This window comes from Takifugu rubripes, chromosome 13, assembly GCF_901000725.2.
Source record: "Takifugu rubripes chromosome 13, fTakRub1.2, whole genome shotgun sequence".
NCBI lineage: Eukaryota > Metazoa > Chordata > Actinopteri > Tetraodontiformes > Tetraodontidae > Takifugu > Takifugu rubripes.
In genome coordinates this window covers 13,311,936-13,334,549 of record NC_042297.1, presented here as the reverse complement: position 1 = coordinate 13,334,549, position 22,614 = coordinate 13,311,936, and the positions used below count along the sequence as shown (strand labels likewise).

Genomic DNA, 22,614 nt, shown 5'->3' with positions numbered 1-22,614 from the left:
ATGCTGCTGGATCACATCAAATTACCACCTGAGGTGCTCCGGTCTGGTGAGATGAAGGGTTGGAGACTCTGTGTGTGTGTGTGTGTGTGTGTGTGTGTGTGTGTTTGTGTGTGTGTGTAAATGTTCCATACGAGCTGGTCCAGCACAAGCTGATCTCATTAACTGCTCTTTATTTAGCATAATTCCACCCAGACGTAATTTTGTTCTTTTATTAAAGCACTGTGTTTGAAGGTCTTTGAGTCTTGGTACACAGGCTGAATGCATGTCTTAAGAATGGTGTGAACATAAGTCCAAGTTTTTTGTTTTCCTGCTAATTATTCAAACAGTGTAACAAAACAATATTTATGTTGTGGTTGCACAAATCTTTGTATTAATGAACAACTGAAAACAAAGAATTCCCATGCGATAAGGCTAATGTGCCGAGAACAGTAAACCCGTATGTGTGTGCATGTGTGCGCACGCATGTGTGTGTATATTTCTAATTGCTGCAGCACCTGAGTGCATATGATAAAGGTGCGCAACAACTAGGTCCTTATGTTTTTACGGAATAACAAATGTTCCTTCTTTTTTTGCACACGGGAGCATTTTGGTGAGATGATTCATGGAACAATCCACGGATATTAATTGGCAGTCATGCAAACAAGTCAAATGGATGCTCTAAATCACTCATTTATATGCTTACACCCTGACTGCCTGTGCCTGCTGGGCTCCAGAGATCCTGACTGCAAGCAAACACTTTGGGAAAGGCTGTAAGCCGTGGCTGGAGTAGCGGCAGGCGCAGCTTTAATGTACTCTTGGGTCCGTGATGATTTGGTGACACATTTTCCACCATTTTAATCTCTGTATATCATTGCTGTGGCCTTTAAACTGAAGGGGAGCCTTTGGGCTTTCACTTGAGGGGTTTTGTGCGTATGTTAATTCTTTAAAGTGCCCAGTTATGAGAGTTGTGTGGATGTTTTCTAATCTTATGAGGAGAAAAATAAAATATGCTAAGGTTGGCGATAAATGTGCTAACGATCATTAGGGACACTGAGAGACTTTTAATTTAAATCGATAAGGACCACTGAACATGTAATCTGATTTTGAACCCATTTTATATGTAAAAAAAACCAAAACCAAATGAAAACTCTTTTAGTATCCCAGCTCTTGTGTGTTTACTTTTGTCGCTTTTTTTTGCCTTCTCCTCTAAAATCTGCTCCAAAAGCTAAACCATGCTACCACGTTGATTCAAACGTGTCGTTTCAGACCAGGCAAACTCATTTCAAAGCAAAAAGTGTCGTACTTTTCCAATCCACAGATGGACCACTGACGCAGCTCTGCAGCATCCATCAGCGTAGCCCTGTAATAGCTTTAGGTTTGGCTTCTTTTTTGTGTGTTTGCACAAGAACACAAACAAGCCGGCCAGTCGTGCTAAGGCAGAGTGGCGCCTGTTACAGTGGAATGAAAAAGACCCAAGATGACCCAACCTCATTGAGTTTTGGGGAATCTATGCATGTGTTGCGTTCTGTTTCATGAACTCAGTGCTCAGGAGGGCTCAGGTTCAAGGTGAGACGTTCGGACATTTGCTTTCCTCCTTTGTTTGCTAAGTCTATGCAGACGAAAGGAGAGAAGCGCTCCACCTATCGTGACCTTTGATTCGTCAGAGAATACTAAGTCGAGCTCTGGAGGTAGGCTGAAGAGAAGAGACAGGACTGTAATACAGCAGCTGAACTTTTCTATCATCCTGACATACGTGGCCTCTCTTTGAGGCTTTCCACCTCAATTATTCCAAGATTTTAGAGGTCAGCAGAGGCATCTACAAGTGGAGGAGAAAAAATGACCTCAAACTCATTCCGTGGCTGCTGCGAAAGTCGGTTTTAACCCAGGAAGTGGTCGACGGTGTTAACGCGGCCATCGTTTCCCTGTTTTCATGCATGTGAGCTTTCACAACATTAATGGCCTTAAATGGAACCGACTTGTGAAAAGGTAGAGCATGCCAGGCTCAGCCTGGTTGCGCAGCTATTTGTTTTTTTGTGGGGCGATTGTTCTTTATTTTTTCCATGACAACCTAGAGATTAAGGTGAACTGGACTGATGCATTGTGCTCTCCTTGTTTTTGTCCAAACTGGCTGGCCTGAGACAAGGAAAGACGGATCAGATCATTAGTATTTTTCTCTCGTTACCCACAGACGCTCCAGAATGTATTTTTATGGCCCCAGTGTTAATGAGAGCGTTGACAGTTGTTATCTGTTCGGTGTAGCCGAGGGGCTTAATGAGCAATTCACAGCTGCTGAGACAGAGGTGTCTGATTTCCAATGAAAGGTCTGGGTACTATATGGAAATGACTCAGGGAGTCTTGACATGGACCTTTTAGGCAGTCATATTATTTAAAAACAACACCCAGGTGGTACATTGTGGTATGTACGTATACTTGTGAGCACATCTGACAACCTGGGATGTAAACAGGTTTGTGACAAACTGAAAATGTCATCCTGAGCTGAATAATTATGTTTAGTCCTTTCTGGCATTTTACAGAGGAATCCAGCGCTAAAGAAAAAAACAGACAGAAGAATCAATATAAAAACAATCTCCCGTTACGACCTCAAATTTGTCCTTTTTTTCAGTTTTAAAGTTTTCCCCTTTCTTTAAATGATTATTTGAGCTGAAATGCACGCCGCTCTACCGGGATGTTAACAACATTTCAGTGACAAATACTGTAGTTGGGCCTGAGAATGCAGCCACATCTATAAACCAGGGTTTTTAAATCGGGGTTATTGATTAACCAGGCAGATATAGGAGGGTCATTTTTTGAGATGAGGCTATAAAACCTTGAAAGAGGTTATTTGATACAAGCCGTGCCAGAAAGCGGCCAGTGTTGGTGTAATTCCTTGTTTACCTCGCGAAGCCAATCATTTTGTCCGAGGACCCAGACCGAATGCTTCATCGCAGACGGGCTTTAACCTTTCAAAGGATAACTTATTCATCTCTAATGTGAGGATAATGCTCTTGGCTGTAGGGTGGCGTGGCTGCAAGGCGCTGAGACGGCATCGGGGCCCACATAAAACTCTGGGGAGGTGAGCGTCGGGGGGCGTCTGCAGGGGTTTCGGTGAGCTTCCTGTAGTTTCCATTTCCCTGGTAGGCCTGTGGGGGAAAGCCAGTCAAACAGAATCATGAGCTTGGCTTTAAATCAGGATGCCTTTTCTGCCAATTTTTTAGTGTTGATTGCACCAAATGTGCTGGAAAACTTTTTAAGGAAGCAAAACTACAAAAAGATCTGACATTAGTATTACTTTATTATTAACATTCTGTTAAGGGCTGATTTCTGAACAGATGGGGAGCAAATGTGCAGAGAAAAAGTGCTGAAATTTGCAAAGGTGAAATTAATAGAGAACACTAACGAAACCCATCATTATCAAAGAGACACGGTTGATGGGTTATAGCTTTTATATTTGGAAGTTGGAGTTTCTCTTTATCTGTTTTGGCAGCTGTCTTTGAATGGTTCAATAACTCGTATTAAACATGATAAATATAAAGGTTTAAGCACTCAGTTTCTGTAGTCCAATCATTTTACATGCTGATACTATCGGGCTGAACAAAGGATTGATGTGGTGACACATTTGGGTGTCACATTTATTCCTCTTGTATGATGCAATCTACAGCCGGATTAAAATCGAGGGCAGTTGTGAAGGCCTTTCGTCATTCTTATTGATTTCTCTAAATTCTGTCAGGATTATTTTGTCACGCAGCCTGATTTTAAACATCTGGGAAACAAAAGAAATGTGATTTGTTTCACAATTAGGAGCCAAAGAGGGAGTGCTGGCAGTAATGAGAGCTGGGGGGTCCTAGAAGACGTCTGCATCAATGCTAATCTAACTGACAGACAACATCTTGCCAGGGGATTTGCACTCTTTCGGTGCACTCGGAATCAGTTTAAATCAACTGTTCACTCCAATATTTACCTTTTATTTATGGGAGAATTTGCAGAGCCTAAACGGCCTCTCCATCTCAACCCTTTGCCTCATTTAAAAAATAAACTCTCAACACATCAGCAGGCAATTCATCCAGAGCTCTGGCCAAGAGTGGGAAATCTGAACACCTTTGTTTACGCCCTGTAAAGATTTTTCAGTCATTCACACAAATGATTCATTTCCCCCAAAAGGAAATGGTAGAAAGGGAATAAATGCTGCAGCCTATATAACCGGATTGAGTGCCTAATTAACTTTATATTCCCAGGCTGCAGTCAGTGCCATTTCCTGTCTTAGCCATGGTTCTCCATTTGTGTGAAGAGGCTAGTTGCCTTCATTTGTTTGGTTGAAGTATACGTTTGATTATTTAATAGCTAAAAAAATAGGCACATAGTGATCTGAAGTGCTTCACCTGACATACATGAGAGGGAATAAAGGTAAGGATGTGGAGCTCAGCGACCTATAGTTCTGGCTAAGGATGAGAAGATCTCTAGAGAATGAGCAGACCTTTGGTGGTGTTAAGTTGATCCATATCTTAGTAACAGAAACAGGAGTTCAGGAGTTACCATGGCAACAACGCAAACTAAATCAGCAGTCATTGCATCAAATAGCCTTAAATTTGCTCGAGTGCAACAGAGGAAACTGTTTGTAATGTTGTTTTTGATTAAAAACCACTGCAGCTAATGAAAAAGTGCTTTGAGTCCTAGAAATAGAGCAGAGGAGAGATAAGCAAGGTGAAGGTTTGGCTCTTTTTTAGGTGAGGCTGCACTGAAACAGCCTGAATAAAGACGTAGACTCGCTCAGACAAAAATAAGAGAGTCAACTAATTAAAACAGTTTGTAGGGCAGAAAATCATTGAAGCGTGGAGGTGAAGAGACAATAGAGGTACAGTAGGAACTCAGGGGTTTACAAAGAACTCTGAGTTATTGGAGACAAGGTCTGCAGTGTCAGCAGACGTAGCAGCTTTTACAGCTCCTCCATTCTCATAGTCTCAAAGGAGACGCGCCGTTAATCCTTCTACCTTCATCCCCAGCACACCTGAGCGCATGCAAGGAGCCATTGATCCAGTGCTCAGGGGGAAGCATCACAGTGGCTGTAGGAGGAGTAGAAGTGCACGTTTCATTAAAAATCGTGACACAAGTAGGGCGGCCCAATTCCACAGAAACGCTGCAGAGAAACGTGATGAAGAAATCGCTGCTAAAATAAGGCAAAGGTGTAGAGCATTTAGAACAAAGTGGCCAGAAAAAGGAAGCTGACTAATGCCACTAATGGACTATTATCAAATCAGATAACAGCCCTCCTCCCATGGGTGAGGGGGACCATTTTCCTGAATCTTGAGGAATTCATTGAAAAAAGCGGTGACGGTAAATATTTGTCAGCCTCAGATGTTTCGTGTTAGCAAAAAGGACGGAGAGTGTGGGTGGCTTGGAAACAAAATCAGATTTCCAGAAGGAGCGTTCATCCAGGTGATGACCTCTCCAATATGTGCCTGAGTGGTGTCTGGATTCCATACGTTAAAACAAAGGTATTTGCATCTTTGTTTAATTAACAGTATTTAACTTTGAGTGGAGGTTTATGTGTTCACAATCGATGTTGTAATCTCTGGCAAAACACTCGGAAGACAAAGATACAAAGCAGCCGTGTAATGTGATTCATGACTGGAAGAGACGAGGAGCGCACTTAAAGGGTTCAGTTGATTAAAATAATTGAAGGAGCAATCTTTGAAACGACCCTTGAAATCTGCAATGGCTTAACTTAACCAGTCTGGATGGCTTTCTTCCCTCTGGTGCGCCAGAGGAGGTAGCGGCTGAATTTGACCAGTTTTTGCTCAGTGATGCAAACAGGAGGCCGTCGAGCCGGTCACCACCTCACGCAAGAGCGCCGTCGCTGAGATTTGCGAGCAGCCCCGAAGCCTTCCATGATCCATAAATGGTGTTCCTAAATGGTAAAGCGAATGAGTTCTAGTGGGATATGTAGTGGTTTGTACACACTAAATGGAGACTATTTTTCACTTGGCTAAGTGCAAACACAGATTTCCTCTGTAGCTCAGCAAAAAAAAGCTGTGACGAAGAGGCAGTCAAACGAGGATCGACTACTCTGATCAAATCCCAAAGGAACTGATTCCGAGCAGGCTTTGCGTCCCTCGGCAGCTCTGAGTATTTTATTGGAGGTTTTGAAGGTTGGACCATTTGTTTCCAAATGCCTCTGACGGTTCCGTATGCTTACTGCTCAGCAGGATGCACACTTGTCCTAGAGAAGGCTCTCAGACTTGTAACAAAGGCCAGATCACGGACCCTAAAATAGCAGCGTACACCTGTCGCCTAACATTTTCCCAGCCCAGTCGCCGTTGGATCCAGTGACTGCACCAAATGTCACCAAGAGGATGCTGCGAGCACAAAGCCGATTAAGGATATTTGGCTTTCAGGCTGCATTGGGAGCTGAATCTCCAAAGATTTCAGTCACACTTGGAAGGTCTTAGATGGTGGCCTGTTTCCGTCTGTCCCACTTCAGACACTGACGCTTCAGTTTTGCTCCATATCAGATGTTTAACTCGGCTCTCTGATGCATCTCGGAGCTCATTTGCAGTCAAGGACGTCCAATTTATAAAGTCGTTGCAAACTTTATAAATTGGACGTCCTTCCAACGTACCTTAGGAGGATATTGAGGTAAGATTTCGGGGTCTGGAATCTCAGAGTTATAGTCATGCTCACACATCCGTTTTCTTTATTGTGCCGAGATGAACAGTAGATTCTGTCTGGAGGTCAGTGTTGTAGTCTGACAGAGGTGAGCTGGGAGGTCAGCCAAAGGGCAGAGTTCTTCTTTAAACAACTGTGTCTGTGTGTATAATGTGTTGTGCATTTGTCAGCCGTCACACGGCCCACCAGGAAAAGTCCCCGGTGTTCCAGATGGCTGGTTAGAATATGATTAATGTGTTTAAATACCGCATAATCACACTTGTTTGTCCCTAATTATCACACAAAAGGGTGATTAACAGGTTATTGGAGCTGTAACAAAAATATCAATGCAATTCTTTTGTTTTTGCTCCTGTTTTTCAACAACCCCAGGACTTTTTCTACGTATTCACAAATTTGTCTGAATCTGTGTCAGTGCCGAGATAATCCATCCTCCTCACAACTTGGTATTAAGATGCTGATCAGACAGCGCCATTATTGCACAGGTGGGCCTCAGGCTGCCCACATTAAAAGGCCACGCTAAAATGTGGACTTTTATCGCGCAGATGTCGCAGTTTTGCCAAGTGCATGCTCCCTTTGACGTGTCCCTCCCAGCCCACAAATGAGCGGTTGAACAATTCTTGGTCTGTTACCTCCTCCCAGACCTGTTTGCCAGGGGAGACCATACTGGCAGCACCATGCTCCAAAACTCACTGCCACCTTGAGGTGATGATTTGAGTTGAAAGTCTTGAAAATGGCAGCGAAATGAAAAGTACTGTTTTTTGTTTTTTTTGGTCCAGCGTTCATTCAATTAATTCAAGCCAACATTTGTGTGCTGATCGCTGCTCTAACTCGCAGAAATTGAACCCACAGTTAACAAAACGTTTGATCTCTGTTTTGTTCAACAGGCGGCGGTAAATTACCACAATGATGGATCATTTCAAAAACCAAACTTCTTAACCAAATATCAATAAACTCGTGTGTGTGTCTGTGTGTGTCTTTCTCTCTGTCTCTGTCTATATATTGGTATATAATTGATTTTTTTTTCTGATGTCCAAGCTAGTATCATTTCGACTATTAAAGGTTAGACATGCTTCTTTGAGGGTGCAACATTTAGAAACAGTTTTATTTTGTATTCATTAATGTGTAACAGCTAGCCCACTAATTGTCATACACAACAAATCCACAAAATGATACTGAAAATAACACTTGTCGCTGCCGTCTGCTCATTTGTTGGCCATGACAAATATATTCAGCCGACTCTTTCCCACAAAGAACCATTTATTCTTCACACATTTACTGAAAATTACAGTTTATTGAAAGGACACAGAAAGGTCAGATAACACGGATACATGTAGCTAGGAGTTTCTACTCAGTGCATGGCACATTCTTGGGGAGACGACCCATTGTGAGTCTTTGGCTCTTCATCGCCTCTTGGCTGGTAAAGGCAGAAAGAGTGCTGAAATATTAAATGTTGAACAGTTGGCCAGCCAACTTGAGCCTCTATATTTCAAAATGTGCAGTAAATTAACCTTGCTACAATGGGTGACAAACAATATTCAAAGCTGGGTAGTAGTAGTGGTAATAGAAGTAGTACTTTCTTACTTGTCAATATTACATTATACAGTGTCAGACCAAACTAGTGCAAAGGGATTTTCCTAGAAAGATCAAACATTTAGAAAGCAGTGTCCTCACGCAGAATCAAACTCAGATAAGTAAACAACAAATGAACAATCATGAAACAAGTTACCGGTGCCACCGCTAGCTCAAAAAGAATGTCTATAGAATGCATGCCTTTTTTTACTATGGAGGTTTTCAGATGATGCCTGAAAATTTGACAATGATCCAGTCTCAGCTTTAGCAAACAATGCTGATATGTTTCTGTGAAGCCGTGTGTGTGTGTAAGCGCACATGTATGTATGTGTGTGTGTTTTTTTTCCTTTTGTGAGAGTGCGCCAGTGTGTGCTCTTCGAAGGATCCTTCAGGCGTTGCCGGAGTTCTGCGTTTTGGTGAAAATGGCCCCCGCTCAGTTGCGTTCGTGTGGATTGTTGTTTTGGCTGTCGCCTCCTTCTGCCTCCTCGCTGCTGCGTGAGGGCTTTGTGTTGAATTTTCCGGTCTGCGTTTGGCTTCTCTGCTGTGGGGGAAGGGGTTCAGGAGATAATAAAGATTCATGATGAGGAAGACTGACACAATAATGCTACACAAATGACACATGGTGGTCTGTAATCTAAGCAGGGGACACTCCACATCCTCCATGTGCTCATTAAGCTAAAATGTCTGATTAGGATGATGTTTGTGCTTAGAAATGCTGCCAGTGATTCTAGGATTATTAAGCCTGAAGTACACTCACACTCAAGTACCTCCCTCCTAACATTCACACCCGCACGCCATTAGCCGCACAACCGCATCCGACCACAGTAACCTTTTGTCGAATGAGACACTCAGGCCGTCGGACCCCCCTGTCGCGCAGTTTTGTTGACAAAAACAGCGGCGCAGGCCACAGATTGCGTCATTCATGGTTCTGCATCCAAATGGGAACCATTTGCCACCACTGTGGTTCCGCCATTGTCAAGAGGAGGAAATCAGTTGTGTGACACATCCATGACGCTTGTGGTGCTCCCGTTCTTAGGCACGCTCGCACACTGAACGCAGTACTTGGTACAATAAGAGATAAAGCCATCTGTTTTATAATCAAATCAGCATAAATCCACTGAATTATGAACCAATTGCAGCACAATAATGAACAAAACTGAGCTTTACTTTGATGAAGATGCATGAATATAGTCTATTAGTACTACTTATGGCAGTGAAATGACAGCAAAAGTATAAAATGCTCATAGTAGAGCTAATATAGGCTCCGTATTTGTGCTTTCTCTCATCATATTTCTCTTTCTATGGTGGCATCAATGAATCTTCACCTTTGAGCGTCCCAACTCATGGAACGCCTGCCCACGTGCGCACTGCGCACAAAAGTCCAAACTGCTCCCCAGCGAAGCATCTTCCTGCACGTTAACCACTGACATTTAAGGCCGGATGGCAGATAATTCTGAAATCACAGCAGCTTCACCTGAACAAAAACCAACAAAGCAAACTGTGAACTGAAGCCGTGCACGTTTAGAAAGTCTCCCACTGACAGACTGAAGCTGAGCTGCTTTCAGTCACTCTGGCTTCCATCTGCCCCACATGCGTTTTAGTTTTTTCTGTGAAAATGGCTCTTATTTATGAGCAGCTTAAACTGCCTTTGGAAAGTTTTGAGCAAACCTGTCAATAATAGTTGGCAGAACTTTCCTTAAAAGGATCATTTTGAAGGCAGTTTGGATCTTCTTTTCTCTTACCAAGTCGCTGTGTTCCTCGGGAACAGACGGAACAACACTTTCACTGTTCTGGCCCCATGGCAACAATTTGTACAGTGAGTAAATCAATTCCTCTTCTTGATTTATCGCTTTCTTCAGCTAATGCGGCTGACTGCTATTATTTACTCTCTGCTGCTCCAACCAACAAATTCTCCTAATTCTTAAAAAAAAAAAAAGAATTAGAAATCTACTTTAGAAGCTCTGACAAACAGACAGACTGACAGATGATGGTTTTTGGAAACCCTCATATTATCTTGCATGATAAACTTCCGAGCGAGAGCGGCGCTGATCACAGAAACGCGTATCACAGTCCATTTACTCTGCTGCCGTCTGAGATGAGAACCAGAAGTCTCTGCAGCTGGACCCACACGGAGCAGCTCTGATTCTGGAATCACCCTCATTATGAAAATAGATTATTCCCCAGGGCTCCATAATTTCTTCATTAGTTAATATTTGTTCTTTTGAGACCGGGATTATTCACTGCAACGGTAATTCAATTAATTAAGTTGATGAATTTAACAGAAACTTTGGGTTTTGCTGCCGAAGCAGGAGGATAAAGGTATATTATCAGTACAGATACCCATAAACATTGGAGGCCTTCATTAACTTTAACAGAATGGAGTGGAACAGATGCATTGACCAAGTCCTTTACTTTACTGTTGAGTTCATCTTTGTGGGATCTGTTGACCAGGGCCGCATTGAGCAGAGAAGACATGGAAGCCAGTTAATCTTGTGCACGGATGTTTTTTTTTATTTATTTCTTTTTGTTTAATTTAAACTGGCTTTTGTGTTGGAGGAAATGCAAAAACACCCAAGCTCTGGAGACAAGGGGGTGTGATTGCATCAGGGTCCTGGTTCTTCAAGTAAATCGAACATGAGGACACATAATGGAGGTGGAGGAGTGACAGGAATCCAGGGCACAATAATGTAGATTGATCCAGAGGGACTGAAATGCCAATCGTTGCTAATCAAATTGTTTGCTGCAGCCGAATCGCTCTGCACTGAGATCCTGACCACAAAAGAAGACAAGTGCACTTCCAGTGCTGCAGTACAAGGTGAAAGATTCTCCATTACAACAAAGATGCTCTGTACACAGCGCCGTGACTCCGAGCGAGACATTAGCATCTTTTCTCGCGGATCGTACTGTTAAGTTTAATGTGGAATATCAAAGAAATCATCTCTCAAAGCAAACACCATTACCACTGAATTTCCCATTCTTCTCTAACACATTTTTTTTCCATTATTGTATTTTCAGTTAGTTTCTACGTCAGGGGCTGATGCGGACGAGCTGAATTCTGCGGGGAGTGGGCTGCTTTTCACTTCAATAGCATGTAATATCATGTAGTGTTATTTCACGACACTGAATCTCAAACAGAATATCAATATCAGCTGCTATGAATTGGTGACACAGACCATTGTTGTATTTTATGGGGTGGGGAGGTGGTGGGTAGGGCCAGAATCTCACTGGAAATCTGTCAGGCTTAAAGGAGTGAAATGAAATCTGCCCATTTGTCAGGATCTCTTCTTGAATTAATCCCACATTCGTTTGCAAAGAGAGTTGGCCTAAAAATGGAACTGTGCCACTTGAAATGCAAGATGGTGGCTCATTGACACGGTGGCGTCGAAATGAGATGCATCGTTTGGCTGCACCACCTGCCACCATCGCACAGGTGTGACACTGTTCAGTAATAGGAGGAGAAGGCAGCGACGCTGAGGCTGAGCCAGGCTAATGCTATAATTGCATGTAGTGCAATTGACTGGAGCGCGGAAGATTAGCTTCGACGCAGATTGGATGGAATGCGTTTACGGGTCTTTCGTTCCATCTACATGTTTGAATGCACTTGCTCTTTTTTGTCATTGGAAGAAAAGAATTGATGAACACTGACAGCCTGTGGGATTTCTTAAGGCTCTCCTCTCTATACCTGAGCTCATGTTCAAAGGATACCCAGAATTCACTGCTGCAAAAAGAGCAGCGACTCTGCATCTGTTATCATTTCCACACAGGATGAGGCCCAACGCACCTGCTGTGGTTCCGGTAGCTTTTTACTTCCCACGACTGATTCCTCCATCTGATTCTGGGAGCAGTCACCTGCAGCCTGCAGGAGCAGAGAGAAATCACGGTGAACTACAGAGCAGTGCACGTAAGGGCCATGTGATAGCACGGACTACAAATGGTACGATTAAGATCTCCAGAGGAGGCTCGGATCGAGTGATATTGGTCAATCTGTTAATAAATCAAAAATCAGAACTTTGAAATCTGTTGCCGGTAGTTTTCCAGCTGATGAAGCCAATTGTTCCACTTGGAGAATGAGGCCGTTTTCATTTCTAATTCCAGCCGTGTGGCGAAAGATACTTAAGCTTCCTCATACTTCAACAGAACAAGGTCAAACGGAGGCCACCTGCTGCTGTCAAGACTTACCTTTTCCATCTGGCACACTTTACTGCCTCCCTTCTCTCTACTCATGCTGATGTTCACTGGTGATTTAGTGGCTGCGACGATCCTCTGAGCTTTAGAGATGTCCTGCAGGAAGACAGAATATTTCAAACTTCGGGGGGGGGGGGATGTGGCCAGTGTGATTTGTTGCTATGTGCTTCCTGGTCTTTGCATGAATTACAGCTACAACAACAGTAGCTAAAATTAACTAGCATGGCGCTAACTTGTCTGGCTACACTTCTGCTGGTATTGAATTGGTGTTTTGTGTATTTCGTAATCCTGAATGGTGTTGTTCTTTGTCATATATACTTATATTTTAGTCTATCAGTACTGGTGTTATTCATCGTTATTGCAACACAGACGGTACCAAGTTCAACTGAACTGTGGCTCTTGGTGAAAATGCAGCTATAGATCAACTTGACATGGTGTGGGAGCGCCGTGAGCTGGAGGATGAGCTTCCTGTGAAAACCAATGGGAAAGCTGTCAAAGAGACATCCCAACAGTGGGCCGCCAACAAAAATGAGCGCCGGGTGATGAATAGGATTTTACCGGAGGTGGTTGAGAGAGCAATCTATAGCGGCGCCTTAAAAAAAAAGTCCATATGGGACAAGAACACTTGTGAGGTTGATCTGCTTTAAATTTAACTGTTTACCTCAGGCAAACGGACGCGTTACATCTCACACAAACACGGCAAAGGAGGCGATGTTGGAAGGGTTGTGAATTATATCTTATAAGGTCTTTTACAATCAAAACTGTCTCAGTGCTTTGCTGAAGCCCAAAGCCTGACCCCCCCCCCTCCTATTAACAGGAAGAAACCTTGAGCAGGACCAGAAATTACTCACTTTTTTCTTTTTTGCATCTATTCTCTATTAATGTTACTTGTGTTTGCAGTCATGAATATCTCGTCTCTGTGACATATATAATCATCAAGGTGTACAGGCGGTGTGGAGAGCAGGGCAGGGGAATGGCCCATTTCTCCTCAGACATCGTCTCCCATTACTCTGATGAAACTTGCATGCTGTCGTGAGACTTGGCTCTCGCCCCAAGACTGAAATATGAAGCAACCTCTTCTCCGATGGTGCTGATCTCTGCATCCTCGCACAAATGAATCTTTCATCAGCAGCAACACTTTTGTGCATACGTGTGTGTTTGTCTGCAAGCATCAGATCTGTCGCCCATCTCCACACCGTAAAACCATCACGTTGACCCAGCCGATGTAAAGCTCCCATTTGTGTGGGTGAGTGCTGCGTCTCAACCGTGCAGAACAAAGGTTATATCACTGTCACGGAAGTGTGTTTTTTGTGTGTGTGTGTGTGTGTGTGTTGGGCCAGGCCAAAAAAAAAAGAGCTGCGCCATGTTTCTGTCTCTCTAACTGAATTCCTACTTGTTGAAAATTAACTGGGCAGTGTTTAAATGAGACTGCCCCACCTCCACGTGCACGGGCAGAGTGGACAGATGGAGCACCTCAGTAATAAAATGCTGTTTTTATCAGCGAGCCTGTCAACTTAATACAGCGACTACCCACGGGAAAATGGCAGCCATTTGTATGCTGATGAAGAAGGAAGCAAGAACTTGATTTGCATAGACAAAAAGCCTGTGTTGTGCTCCTCAACAGGCTTATCTCCTGTAAGATGCTGATTCCTGCCCATGTGACTGCATATATGACTGAGTCCTCCAAAAGGAGACGAGGGAATACACATTTGTCCTGATGAGCTCATCCAGTTTTAATGGGAACCTGGATGTGAATACAATTATTGAATATTATATAGTACTGTGGCACAATAGAGGGAGAATTATGGCGATGGTGCAGCACCGAAAGTGGGATGAGAAATAAATAAGTCCCTTCAGTGGCTTGTCAAGTCTCAAAGGCAGCCGTGAAATAGACGGAGTCAGCTGTGATTGCTTTGAGAAGAGAAAAGCCTGTTGAAGCCAGATTTGCTCACCAGGATCACGGCTGATAAGGCACTCAGGTGGCACGATTGACTTGATGACTGCAGGGTTTGCTGTTCAGAAATCACAACTAGCTAATCTCGGATCGACATGACTTCAGAGGAGGGGGGGAGATCGGCAGGTTTTTCAATACCGGGAAAAGGTTCAGCGTGGAAAAAGAATTCGGATTAGTCCAAAAGGGTCAAAATCATTTTCTGGTGAGACAAAAAGCTTCATCTGCAGTGAGGCTATTTTATTATTATTTTTTAAGAGAATTCAGGGCTTGTTTTTGACTTTGAGAGGCTAAAATCAGATTCTAGTTCACATCTAATATGAAATGCACCCTGTCCGCCACCTCATGCTTGTGACGCAAAGAACTGCTGCAGATGTTAAAGTTTTGACTTACATTTATAGTATAAATCCATATGTAACTGATAAGCACATGAACATGGTAAAATCTTAAATACTTCACATCATGTAAGACTTTAAACATTTGAATCTCTTCCTCTTTCCACTGTTTGAAGATCAAGGCTGAAGGTGTCAAATACAAATCTTAAACTACAACTTCCTAATCCTGGCACATGGATTTTTACAGAAATGGATGTTTTACTTTCTAGTCATCTGTGGGTCCCAAACATGCAACATCCTGCCTTAAATCTGGGGGAAAAACAACATACTTTCCAGTTTGACTTTCAAAAATAAACATATCTAATTCTCATTCCAACGCCACAAGTCCCAATTTGAAATTGTGGTTGCTGACAGCTGGAGCGAGGAGCCGCTGCAACAGTCAGCGCAACAGGCGTGAGGCTGTGCCTGTTTCAGGGCGCCACCACTTTGTGTGGTGATTTTCTGACACGAGCCACTAAACACCAGAGCTGCTGCTAATTGTAGCAACGAAATGTCCATTTTTCCTGATTAGTCAAAGTGTTTTTGTGCAGGTTCATGGGCTTGTGTGGGTGGGTGGTTTGGGGTCGTAATTACACATGATTAAGTATGTAATTATCTCATAATTATGAGAGACTGGACAGGTGCCACTCCCACTAGTAGCTGCCGAGCAAAGCGCTGCCGCCTTGGACCAAGACGTTGGGACATAATACTGCAGCCAGTCAATGCACAGCACCAGTAGTTTTCTGCTTTTAATTAATATCAGTTACTTTCAGTCATAAGCGTGTCAACACTGAAAGCACACGGACACCTCGTACGTGCGCACATACATGCGCTTAACCGTAGCATACTTTGTGAAAGAAACTCCCTGATGCATTCAAACAATTGGACATAAGAGAGGGGGGAAAATGTCCTTTTTTTCCTACTATTATTATTTTTTTTATCCTTTACAGTGAGGGATCAAATGCTGTATTTACGTACGTGAGTCAACACAGCACTTGACCTCCTGATTAAATGCAGAGCGAAAACTGTGCGGCGTTTATTTACAACGCTGGGCCAATGTTAAATCAGGCAGCTGAGCGGACGTACCTTGGCATGGGGCTGCTGAAAGGTGACTCTGGAACTGTTGATGAGTGATGAGTATCTGAACAAGTGGGTGGGGGAGGCGGGGAATCTGTGGCTGCTGCTGGGCTGGTTCTGCAGGACAGCTGAGAAGCAGATGTGAACAGTGTCCTTCAGCGCCTTCATCTGAGACTCCTGTCCCCAAACAAGATCACACACACACACACACACACACGCTTTACATTTAGCCACATGAGAAATACTTGGATAATAAAGCCACAGGAAACCTTAGAGTCACTTAAGAAGAGCTACACCATCTTGTTAGGCAGGACATGAAGCTGAACCCACCAGGGTAATAAAAAAGAGGGAATGGGTTTAAGATCATTTACTTTTAATCAATAATGGATAGAATGGCTGGTTTAATTATGTTATCATGTTAAATCTCCTGAACTCGGCACCAGAATTACCTGTTACATTAATCACCACTTTTCTCTGCATAAACTCGCAGGACACCCCCCCCCCCCCCCCCCCCCCCCTGCAAACGTGCCACTAAGCACATATCAGGCCAACAAATCCAAGTCCATTCCCATCAATGCAGCGCAATAACGTATTAGACATGTGTCTAAGGTGAAGCCCCGCCCCCTGTCAGTCACCTTGTCCAGTGCAGTCTTCTCCAGTTCCTCTTTAGCTACGGTCAACTTCTGCTCCAGGTCCATTAACTGCTGCCCCTGCATGAAAAACTAGGCCGTTTGAATCTTTGCTTCATACACACACAGGTAGACATCAAATGACGCTATAGCAATACATCTATAAACATGACATTAATGGGATGCCTTGCTCATAGTCGTTATGTATATTGATTAATAAAAATGGGAGGGTGAATAATTAGTCATAGAAATGGAGAAGTCCCTGTGAAACCCTCAGAGCCTCCACTGAAGTGAGTAATGGGTGTAATTCAAAGTGACAATCAACACGCTTCCCTTTTATTCTTGATACATTCATCAGTGTAAGTGATGTATATTTGTCCCAGCGATCAACTCTTTCACTGTTCTCCCAGTTAGATATAATGAACCGCACAGGATCGCATTCTGAAGGGGGGGTCATGTGACCTACTGATCATCAGCAGCCTGTAAAATCAGTCATTTCAAAGAGGACTGATGAGGCTGATTGATGTTTCGGGTCTGAAGAGCTGCGCAACAAGCTGGTGGGATTGGTGACACAGAAGGGAGATGTCAACCCTTCATCACCGCGACGTCTGCCAGGAAAGTTTTCATTTTAGTGACGAGTGCGTCTCTTTGAAAGGCAGAAACGTTTAATCAGCCGGACAGGGCGGGACTGCAGATGCGGGGGTGGTAAATTGTGTTCCCGCGTGAGTGCAGAGAGAACAGCAGCCTGCTTTTTGTTTGTCTTTAGATCTGAAGGGTGGGTGCGAGTGTTTGTCCCATATTATGTTCCAGCCATTACGCTTCAGTAGATGTTCCTCAGAGGGATGCAGGTGCGCGGCCGCTGACCCAGAAATCCTGACTTTCAGGGTTAGTGCCTCAATGTCTGCGGATCCATTTGTCTGCTTGAGTCCATTACAGAGGCGCGGGGGGTCAGCGGTGGGCCGGCCACTCATCTGGGTGGGTGGCAGAATCCTGCATCATGCCGTCGGCTCTAAAAATGCACCGGCGGCGAGAGGATGGCGTAATAGTGGTGACCGTCGTATAGGGATGAGAGGAAAGTGAGGGCTACTGGACTCTCTTTGCATATTTTAGAGTCTTTCTGTGGCTGTGAACACCACATGACATGACTTCTCCATTAGAAAACACTCTGACCTTAGAGGCTCTTTGATGCTACCACTTTATTTTGGGATGCACCATTATTGCCTTCTGGATATCGTTTCATTTCCTTTCTTGCTATGATGGGATTAGATTCTCTGCCACTGGCCTCCTGGCTGGTCCCACCGGGTTGGTTTTGTTGTTGTTGTTGGTTTTTGTTTTTTTTTCCTAGTACATGACATTGAGAGACCGCACGACAGCTGTCGTGACCGATTCAGCGGTCGGATGGTCAAGGTGCCCGATCTGCACCTCCCCGGTGAGACTGACGTCATTGCTCTTTTTGAGGGACTCTTCTCTACATGTTGAATTTCATGCCGCCCCCCCACCCAGCTTTTTGACCACCGCCCATGTAGAATACATAATGTGTTTTCAGGAAGATGCAGATGGATGAGGGGGGTCATGATGCAATTCTTATTGACCTTTCTATTGAATCAAGGGCCGGACTTGGTCCCATGCCTCATGTAATCGCGTTTCCAGGATACAACGTTTAATTAAATTTCTCATCTCTACGCCACAATAAATCACCAAAGATCATAATATTAAGGTTCCACATGAAGCTGGGTAATAAGGTTAGGCTGCGAGCGGCATTTTATGAGCAGTGATACACGGGAGGCCCAGGGAAAGCCTCCCTCCTGCACAGACTGGAAATGAAAGCTGGACACTTTATGGCGGAAGGAAGGACGGATCTCAGAAATCAAAACAAACTTTAGTGGGACATTTTGTTCGGGAACTGCGGCAGAAATATTGCCTGGTGTTTTAAAGATGGCAAAGCAGGCCGGAAAGGTCAGTTCATGTCCTTGTAAATGCCAATAAACATGGTGCCGGTGCTCAGATCTGGGACCAGTTAGGCCAGTAGTAGGATGAGAAAAAGGATGTAAAAAAACCCAAACCCTCTTATTTGAGCATTAATGTATACAGCCTAGATTAAAATCCATTTATTCAGCAGTTACTCCAATTACTGACTAATTGTAAACATGTAGCTGAATAAATTGGAAGCTCTGTTATATCGTTGAATGCTGACTTGTCTTTCTGAGCACACGACACCAGCTGCTTCCAGCTTGTCTGTCAATTCTAATCAAACTAATCTTAGATATAACACCAGTTTACCACTGATAAATCAAATCACTGTGGCGTTAATCTAGGCAAGACAGGGTGAACAAAAGTTGGTGGCAGTTGCAGAAGAAATTAATTGCCTCCTGTGATGAGATCAAGGGGGACCGACTTGTTTATTTCTCCTCTTCAGCTATGAAATAATGCATAATAATGCCCCCCCCCCCTCATGTCGCAGTTTGAACTCACCTTAAAAATTAAATCCTTTTTTCCGTACCGCAGCTCTTTGAGTTGGGCCTGGATTTTTTTGGACTGCAAAGGGAAGATAAGAAAATAAGTGTTAGCTTAGTCAAATAGTGAAATTGGTTTTAGATCGAATAGCAGGATTCTGCCAGCTACAGCAGAAGAGTTCTTTGTGAGTGTTCCCAGGGCAAAGCTGTGGCTTAAAGGAGCACTCTCCCAAACGGAAAGAAAATATCAAATCTCCCCCTTCACGGAGCTCCACAGTGCGCACAATGCAGCCGTGCACTTGCTCTTCGCCTACTGAAGTTCTCCCTCACACTACACCTACACTACCATTAGCTCACATACACGTTCCACGAGCTCTTCTCAGTATGCACACAAAGACTACAGCCCCAAATACACGCTGCAACACAACACATCTGTTTGGGACCCCCATGGAACATCTGCCGTCCCTGGCATGGTAAGTGAAACGGCCCCTATGTTAAGCACAATCCTGTAGCTTAGCGGTTGGCTAAATCCAACAGCTCGTGCTAATATTGCCCTGTTAACCAGTCAAGGAGCGTGGCATCGTTCAGAGCTGTCCTAGGCCTGGATTGTTGGGGGACAGATTTAATCTTAGAGAATTTGCTGCACTTTACAGGCAGCTGTGTGTTTTATGCGAATCTTCTGAACTTCTCTTCCTGGGTACTCCGTTTCCCAGGACACCTCTCCCTGCCATGGTTTGCTGGTAGTGGAATTGCTCCCTAAGGTTCCTCGTCAAAACGGGCATAAACCAACACTGTGCTAATTCTGAAATCCAAACACGGAGAGGCTAAGTCATGTGTTTTTAGTCTGGCCCATGAAGTCGCTCTGAGGAAGGCGAGAATAAATCATAGAGGAAACAACTCTGTCCAGTAGAAATATCTGAAAATATGCTGGGCTCAGAGTATTCTGAACATGGTTGGAGGAGCACAGCAGCATCTGTGGTTCAGCTCTGCAGAGGCCGAGCTTAGGAGAGAGGAAAACTAAACTCTGCTTCAAACACATTGTAAAACACTTTGAGCACTCCAGAGCAGGACCCACAGGTGGGTTGACATGAGCACGGATGGGATCTGCACTCTGCATGAGGACGTGGGTGTCCTGGCTGCAGCTCTGTCCCTCTTCAACCAGTTGACTGTATTTATGAAGCATGTCTGATTAGCTGAAGCAAACTGATGACTGGTCGTCGGCCAAAACCTCCTGAATGACACACATATTTTTCTGTAATTAACTCGGATGAATTTTTTCCCCCCAATACAAATAATACATAAAGAGGATCAGCATAATTTACACAATTGTTTGCTTAATGTGCACAGTTGTAATTGTGATACAGGGTATAGGATGGGAGATTGGATGCTACAATCCAAGCTAAAGCTAAAGACCATATAAACACACACACACACACACACACACACCTCTCTTAATGAACGGCTCTAAAGAAAATGTTAAGGTCAAATCTGAGCTGATCCCTGTGTCTGCTCACACGTAGAATTGTGGCAGACGTGGAAATATAGAATTAATTATGAGGCTTTTGAACCCGGTTGATTACAGAAAACCCTAATGACTCCAGTGTAACGCATATGATCTGAATATTATGAATAAGGATCGTGTCCAATGAATCCTGAGACAACTGCTCCCCTTAACTGAACAGAGGAGCGCTAACCTTCACTCGAGTGTCCAGCGCTCTCGGAAGAGTTTGAAAAGGCTGAAAGATATTCCCAGTAAATGGGATAAAGAGCAAAACGTGCTGGATAAACACACACAGATTTGAAAGACTTCTGTATTTAATACTGGTGTTGCATACGAACAACAGCCAGCTAATAGGTGGGTTAGCGAAACTTAGATTGGCAACCATACAACTAGTTTAGTTCCGTGGTTTCGTGCTAACCGATTAATTCTAAGCACACAAAACAGATTAAAACCTTGATCCTCCAACTCGCACAGAAAACCAGGCACAAGTTAAAGCTGCTTTCTAAAAAGCGATTACCACGCCAAATTAAATTTATGCCGGCATACAAGTTAGAAATTCCCAAAGAATATAAGTCAAACAAATAGGTTCCCTTTTCCTAAAATACGTCAAACAAAAGACAATGGTGGCTATAAATTTACCCACTGGAGGCAAATCTTTCCTAATCTCAGTTCTGGCATGTGGCTTTAAAACTGTAAATTAAAATTCAGAGGTTTTATCAGCAGCATCTTTGAGTCACCGCTCAGAGATCATAAATAGAAAATATGGAACATCAGAAGCAATAGAAAATGATTTTAGCAGCAGGTGTAATATGCTTTAAATATGAAAAGACATCAAAAAGCTTTTTGTTGCAGTTTCTTCCTCCTGTTCAACTGAATTTATGCTAACGACACTAAGCTTCGTGAGTAATCTTTCCTGCCAGAATCATCACACCCCTGCTTTTAAAACTGTCCAAACAACAACAAACAGATTTAAATTACAGCATTGCTGGGACAGTAATAGTCCTTCCAAAATCTTAGTTCTTCAGCTATGATTATTTGAAAAAAATAACTATCATAAATCCTCTATTTTACACAACAACAAGCTGTCTATGAGCAACTGTAGAGCTTATTACAGAACAGACTGCTTTAAAAAGGCTTAAAAGGCTTACCTCTTCGGCGTAGGCGTCACAAAGTTTGTTTCCTGACAGTAGTTTGTTTTTCAAGCTCTTGTTCTGGGGGGGAAAAAGAGAATCATGTGAAGACTTAATGCTGCTAACGCGTGTCATCTCTTTCATGGCGCTCTTTCCCTTTTGCCCATTACACAATTGTTGCCGAGGCTGAAGCACAGACAGTGAAGGCATCGTGCAGGAAGAGGCCAAGCGCTCATCGCTGAAAGGTCACAAATGGATCAGGAGCCAGAACCAGGCTGAACTTCAAACATGATCTGAGCAGCTGTGAGCTCGATGACCTATTTATTCATTCATTAACTATGAAAGCAATAGGTCAAGAAAATCCAATTAAAGGGACAGAACACAGCAAATATGAAATTTTACACCAGTTAAGCACGTCATGAAATAGATTTAAATCCATTCTGGAGATTATGATTCGATCCATCTCCCGCTGAAATCATATAGATGAATAAATTCCTCTTTGAGGTGTAAAATGTGCGGTGTTCGTCGTTAGCTTCTCCGTGGGGTTCTGTGGCTGTTTCCTGTACACGGGGTGTTTTGAGCTGCAACACAAGAAAACTACAGGCAGCCTCAGAAGAAAGCTGGTTTAAAAACAGTATAAAGTTTTAATGATCATCTCCACATTTGAGGTATTTGCAGTTAACAGCGCTGTGGCTAAAATTACTCCTCTCGCTTTACGGCGGCATGAAAGAATTCACTTTCACGATATTTCTTCTCTTTTCCTTCTGTCACTGATATGAATGGAAAGAGCTATGGGACTTAAGCAGACCGAAACACAGGAAACTGGACCTGAGGGTTATTCCAGCATTTGCAAGGCAGGAGTTTCACTATATAATTACCAATTACCTGTTAGCAAGATCGTCCTTTAACTAAAATATTGCACAACCTGAAGTACCATTAAATCCTGAAGAGCCAATAAAAAAGCAGAGTCATTCATGTCTACAGCCGCAAGGATTGAAGCTCAGGCTGTAGAAAAACCAAGAATATGAGGCCATTTGAAAAAGGACTCCCCCCCCTCCAAAAAAAAAATTAAAACCCTTGTATAAAGACAATATGTGCATGTTTTG

At 43.4% G+C, this 22,614-nt stretch overlaps 1 protein-coding gene across 3 annotated transcripts in view; it reads right to left on the bottom strand.

Moving 5' to 3' along the window:
- Nucleotides 1–7,878: 7,878 nt before the first annotated feature.
- The window catches only part of luzp2 (leucine zipper protein 2), a 66,210-nt gene continuing 51,474 nt past the window's right edge, over nucleotides 7,879–22,614 (bottom strand). For 2 of the 3 annotated variants that reach the window (XM_029846389.1, XM_003969787.3), the window contains exons 6-12: nucleotides 21,527–21,589; nucleotides 18,897–18,959; nucleotides 16,431–16,505; nucleotides 15,805–15,972; nucleotides 12,388–12,489; nucleotides 11,990–12,064; nucleotides 7,879–8,749 (exon numbers count right to left, since the gene is read on the bottom strand). In XM_029846389.1, coding sequence (XP_029702249.1) covers nucleotides 8,642–8,749; nucleotides 11,990–12,064; nucleotides 12,388–12,489; nucleotides 15,805–15,972; nucleotides 16,431–16,505; nucleotides 18,897–18,959; nucleotides 21,527–21,589 — 654 coding nt within the window. In that variant the 3' untranslated portion in view covers nucleotides 7,879–8,641. The remainder of the gene's footprint in view (nucleotides 8,750–11,989; nucleotides 12,065–12,387; nucleotides 12,490–15,804; nucleotides 15,973–16,430; nucleotides 16,506–18,896; nucleotides 18,960–21,526; nucleotides 21,590–22,614) is intronic. The other variant, XM_029846390.1, reaches the window with a different exon arrangement.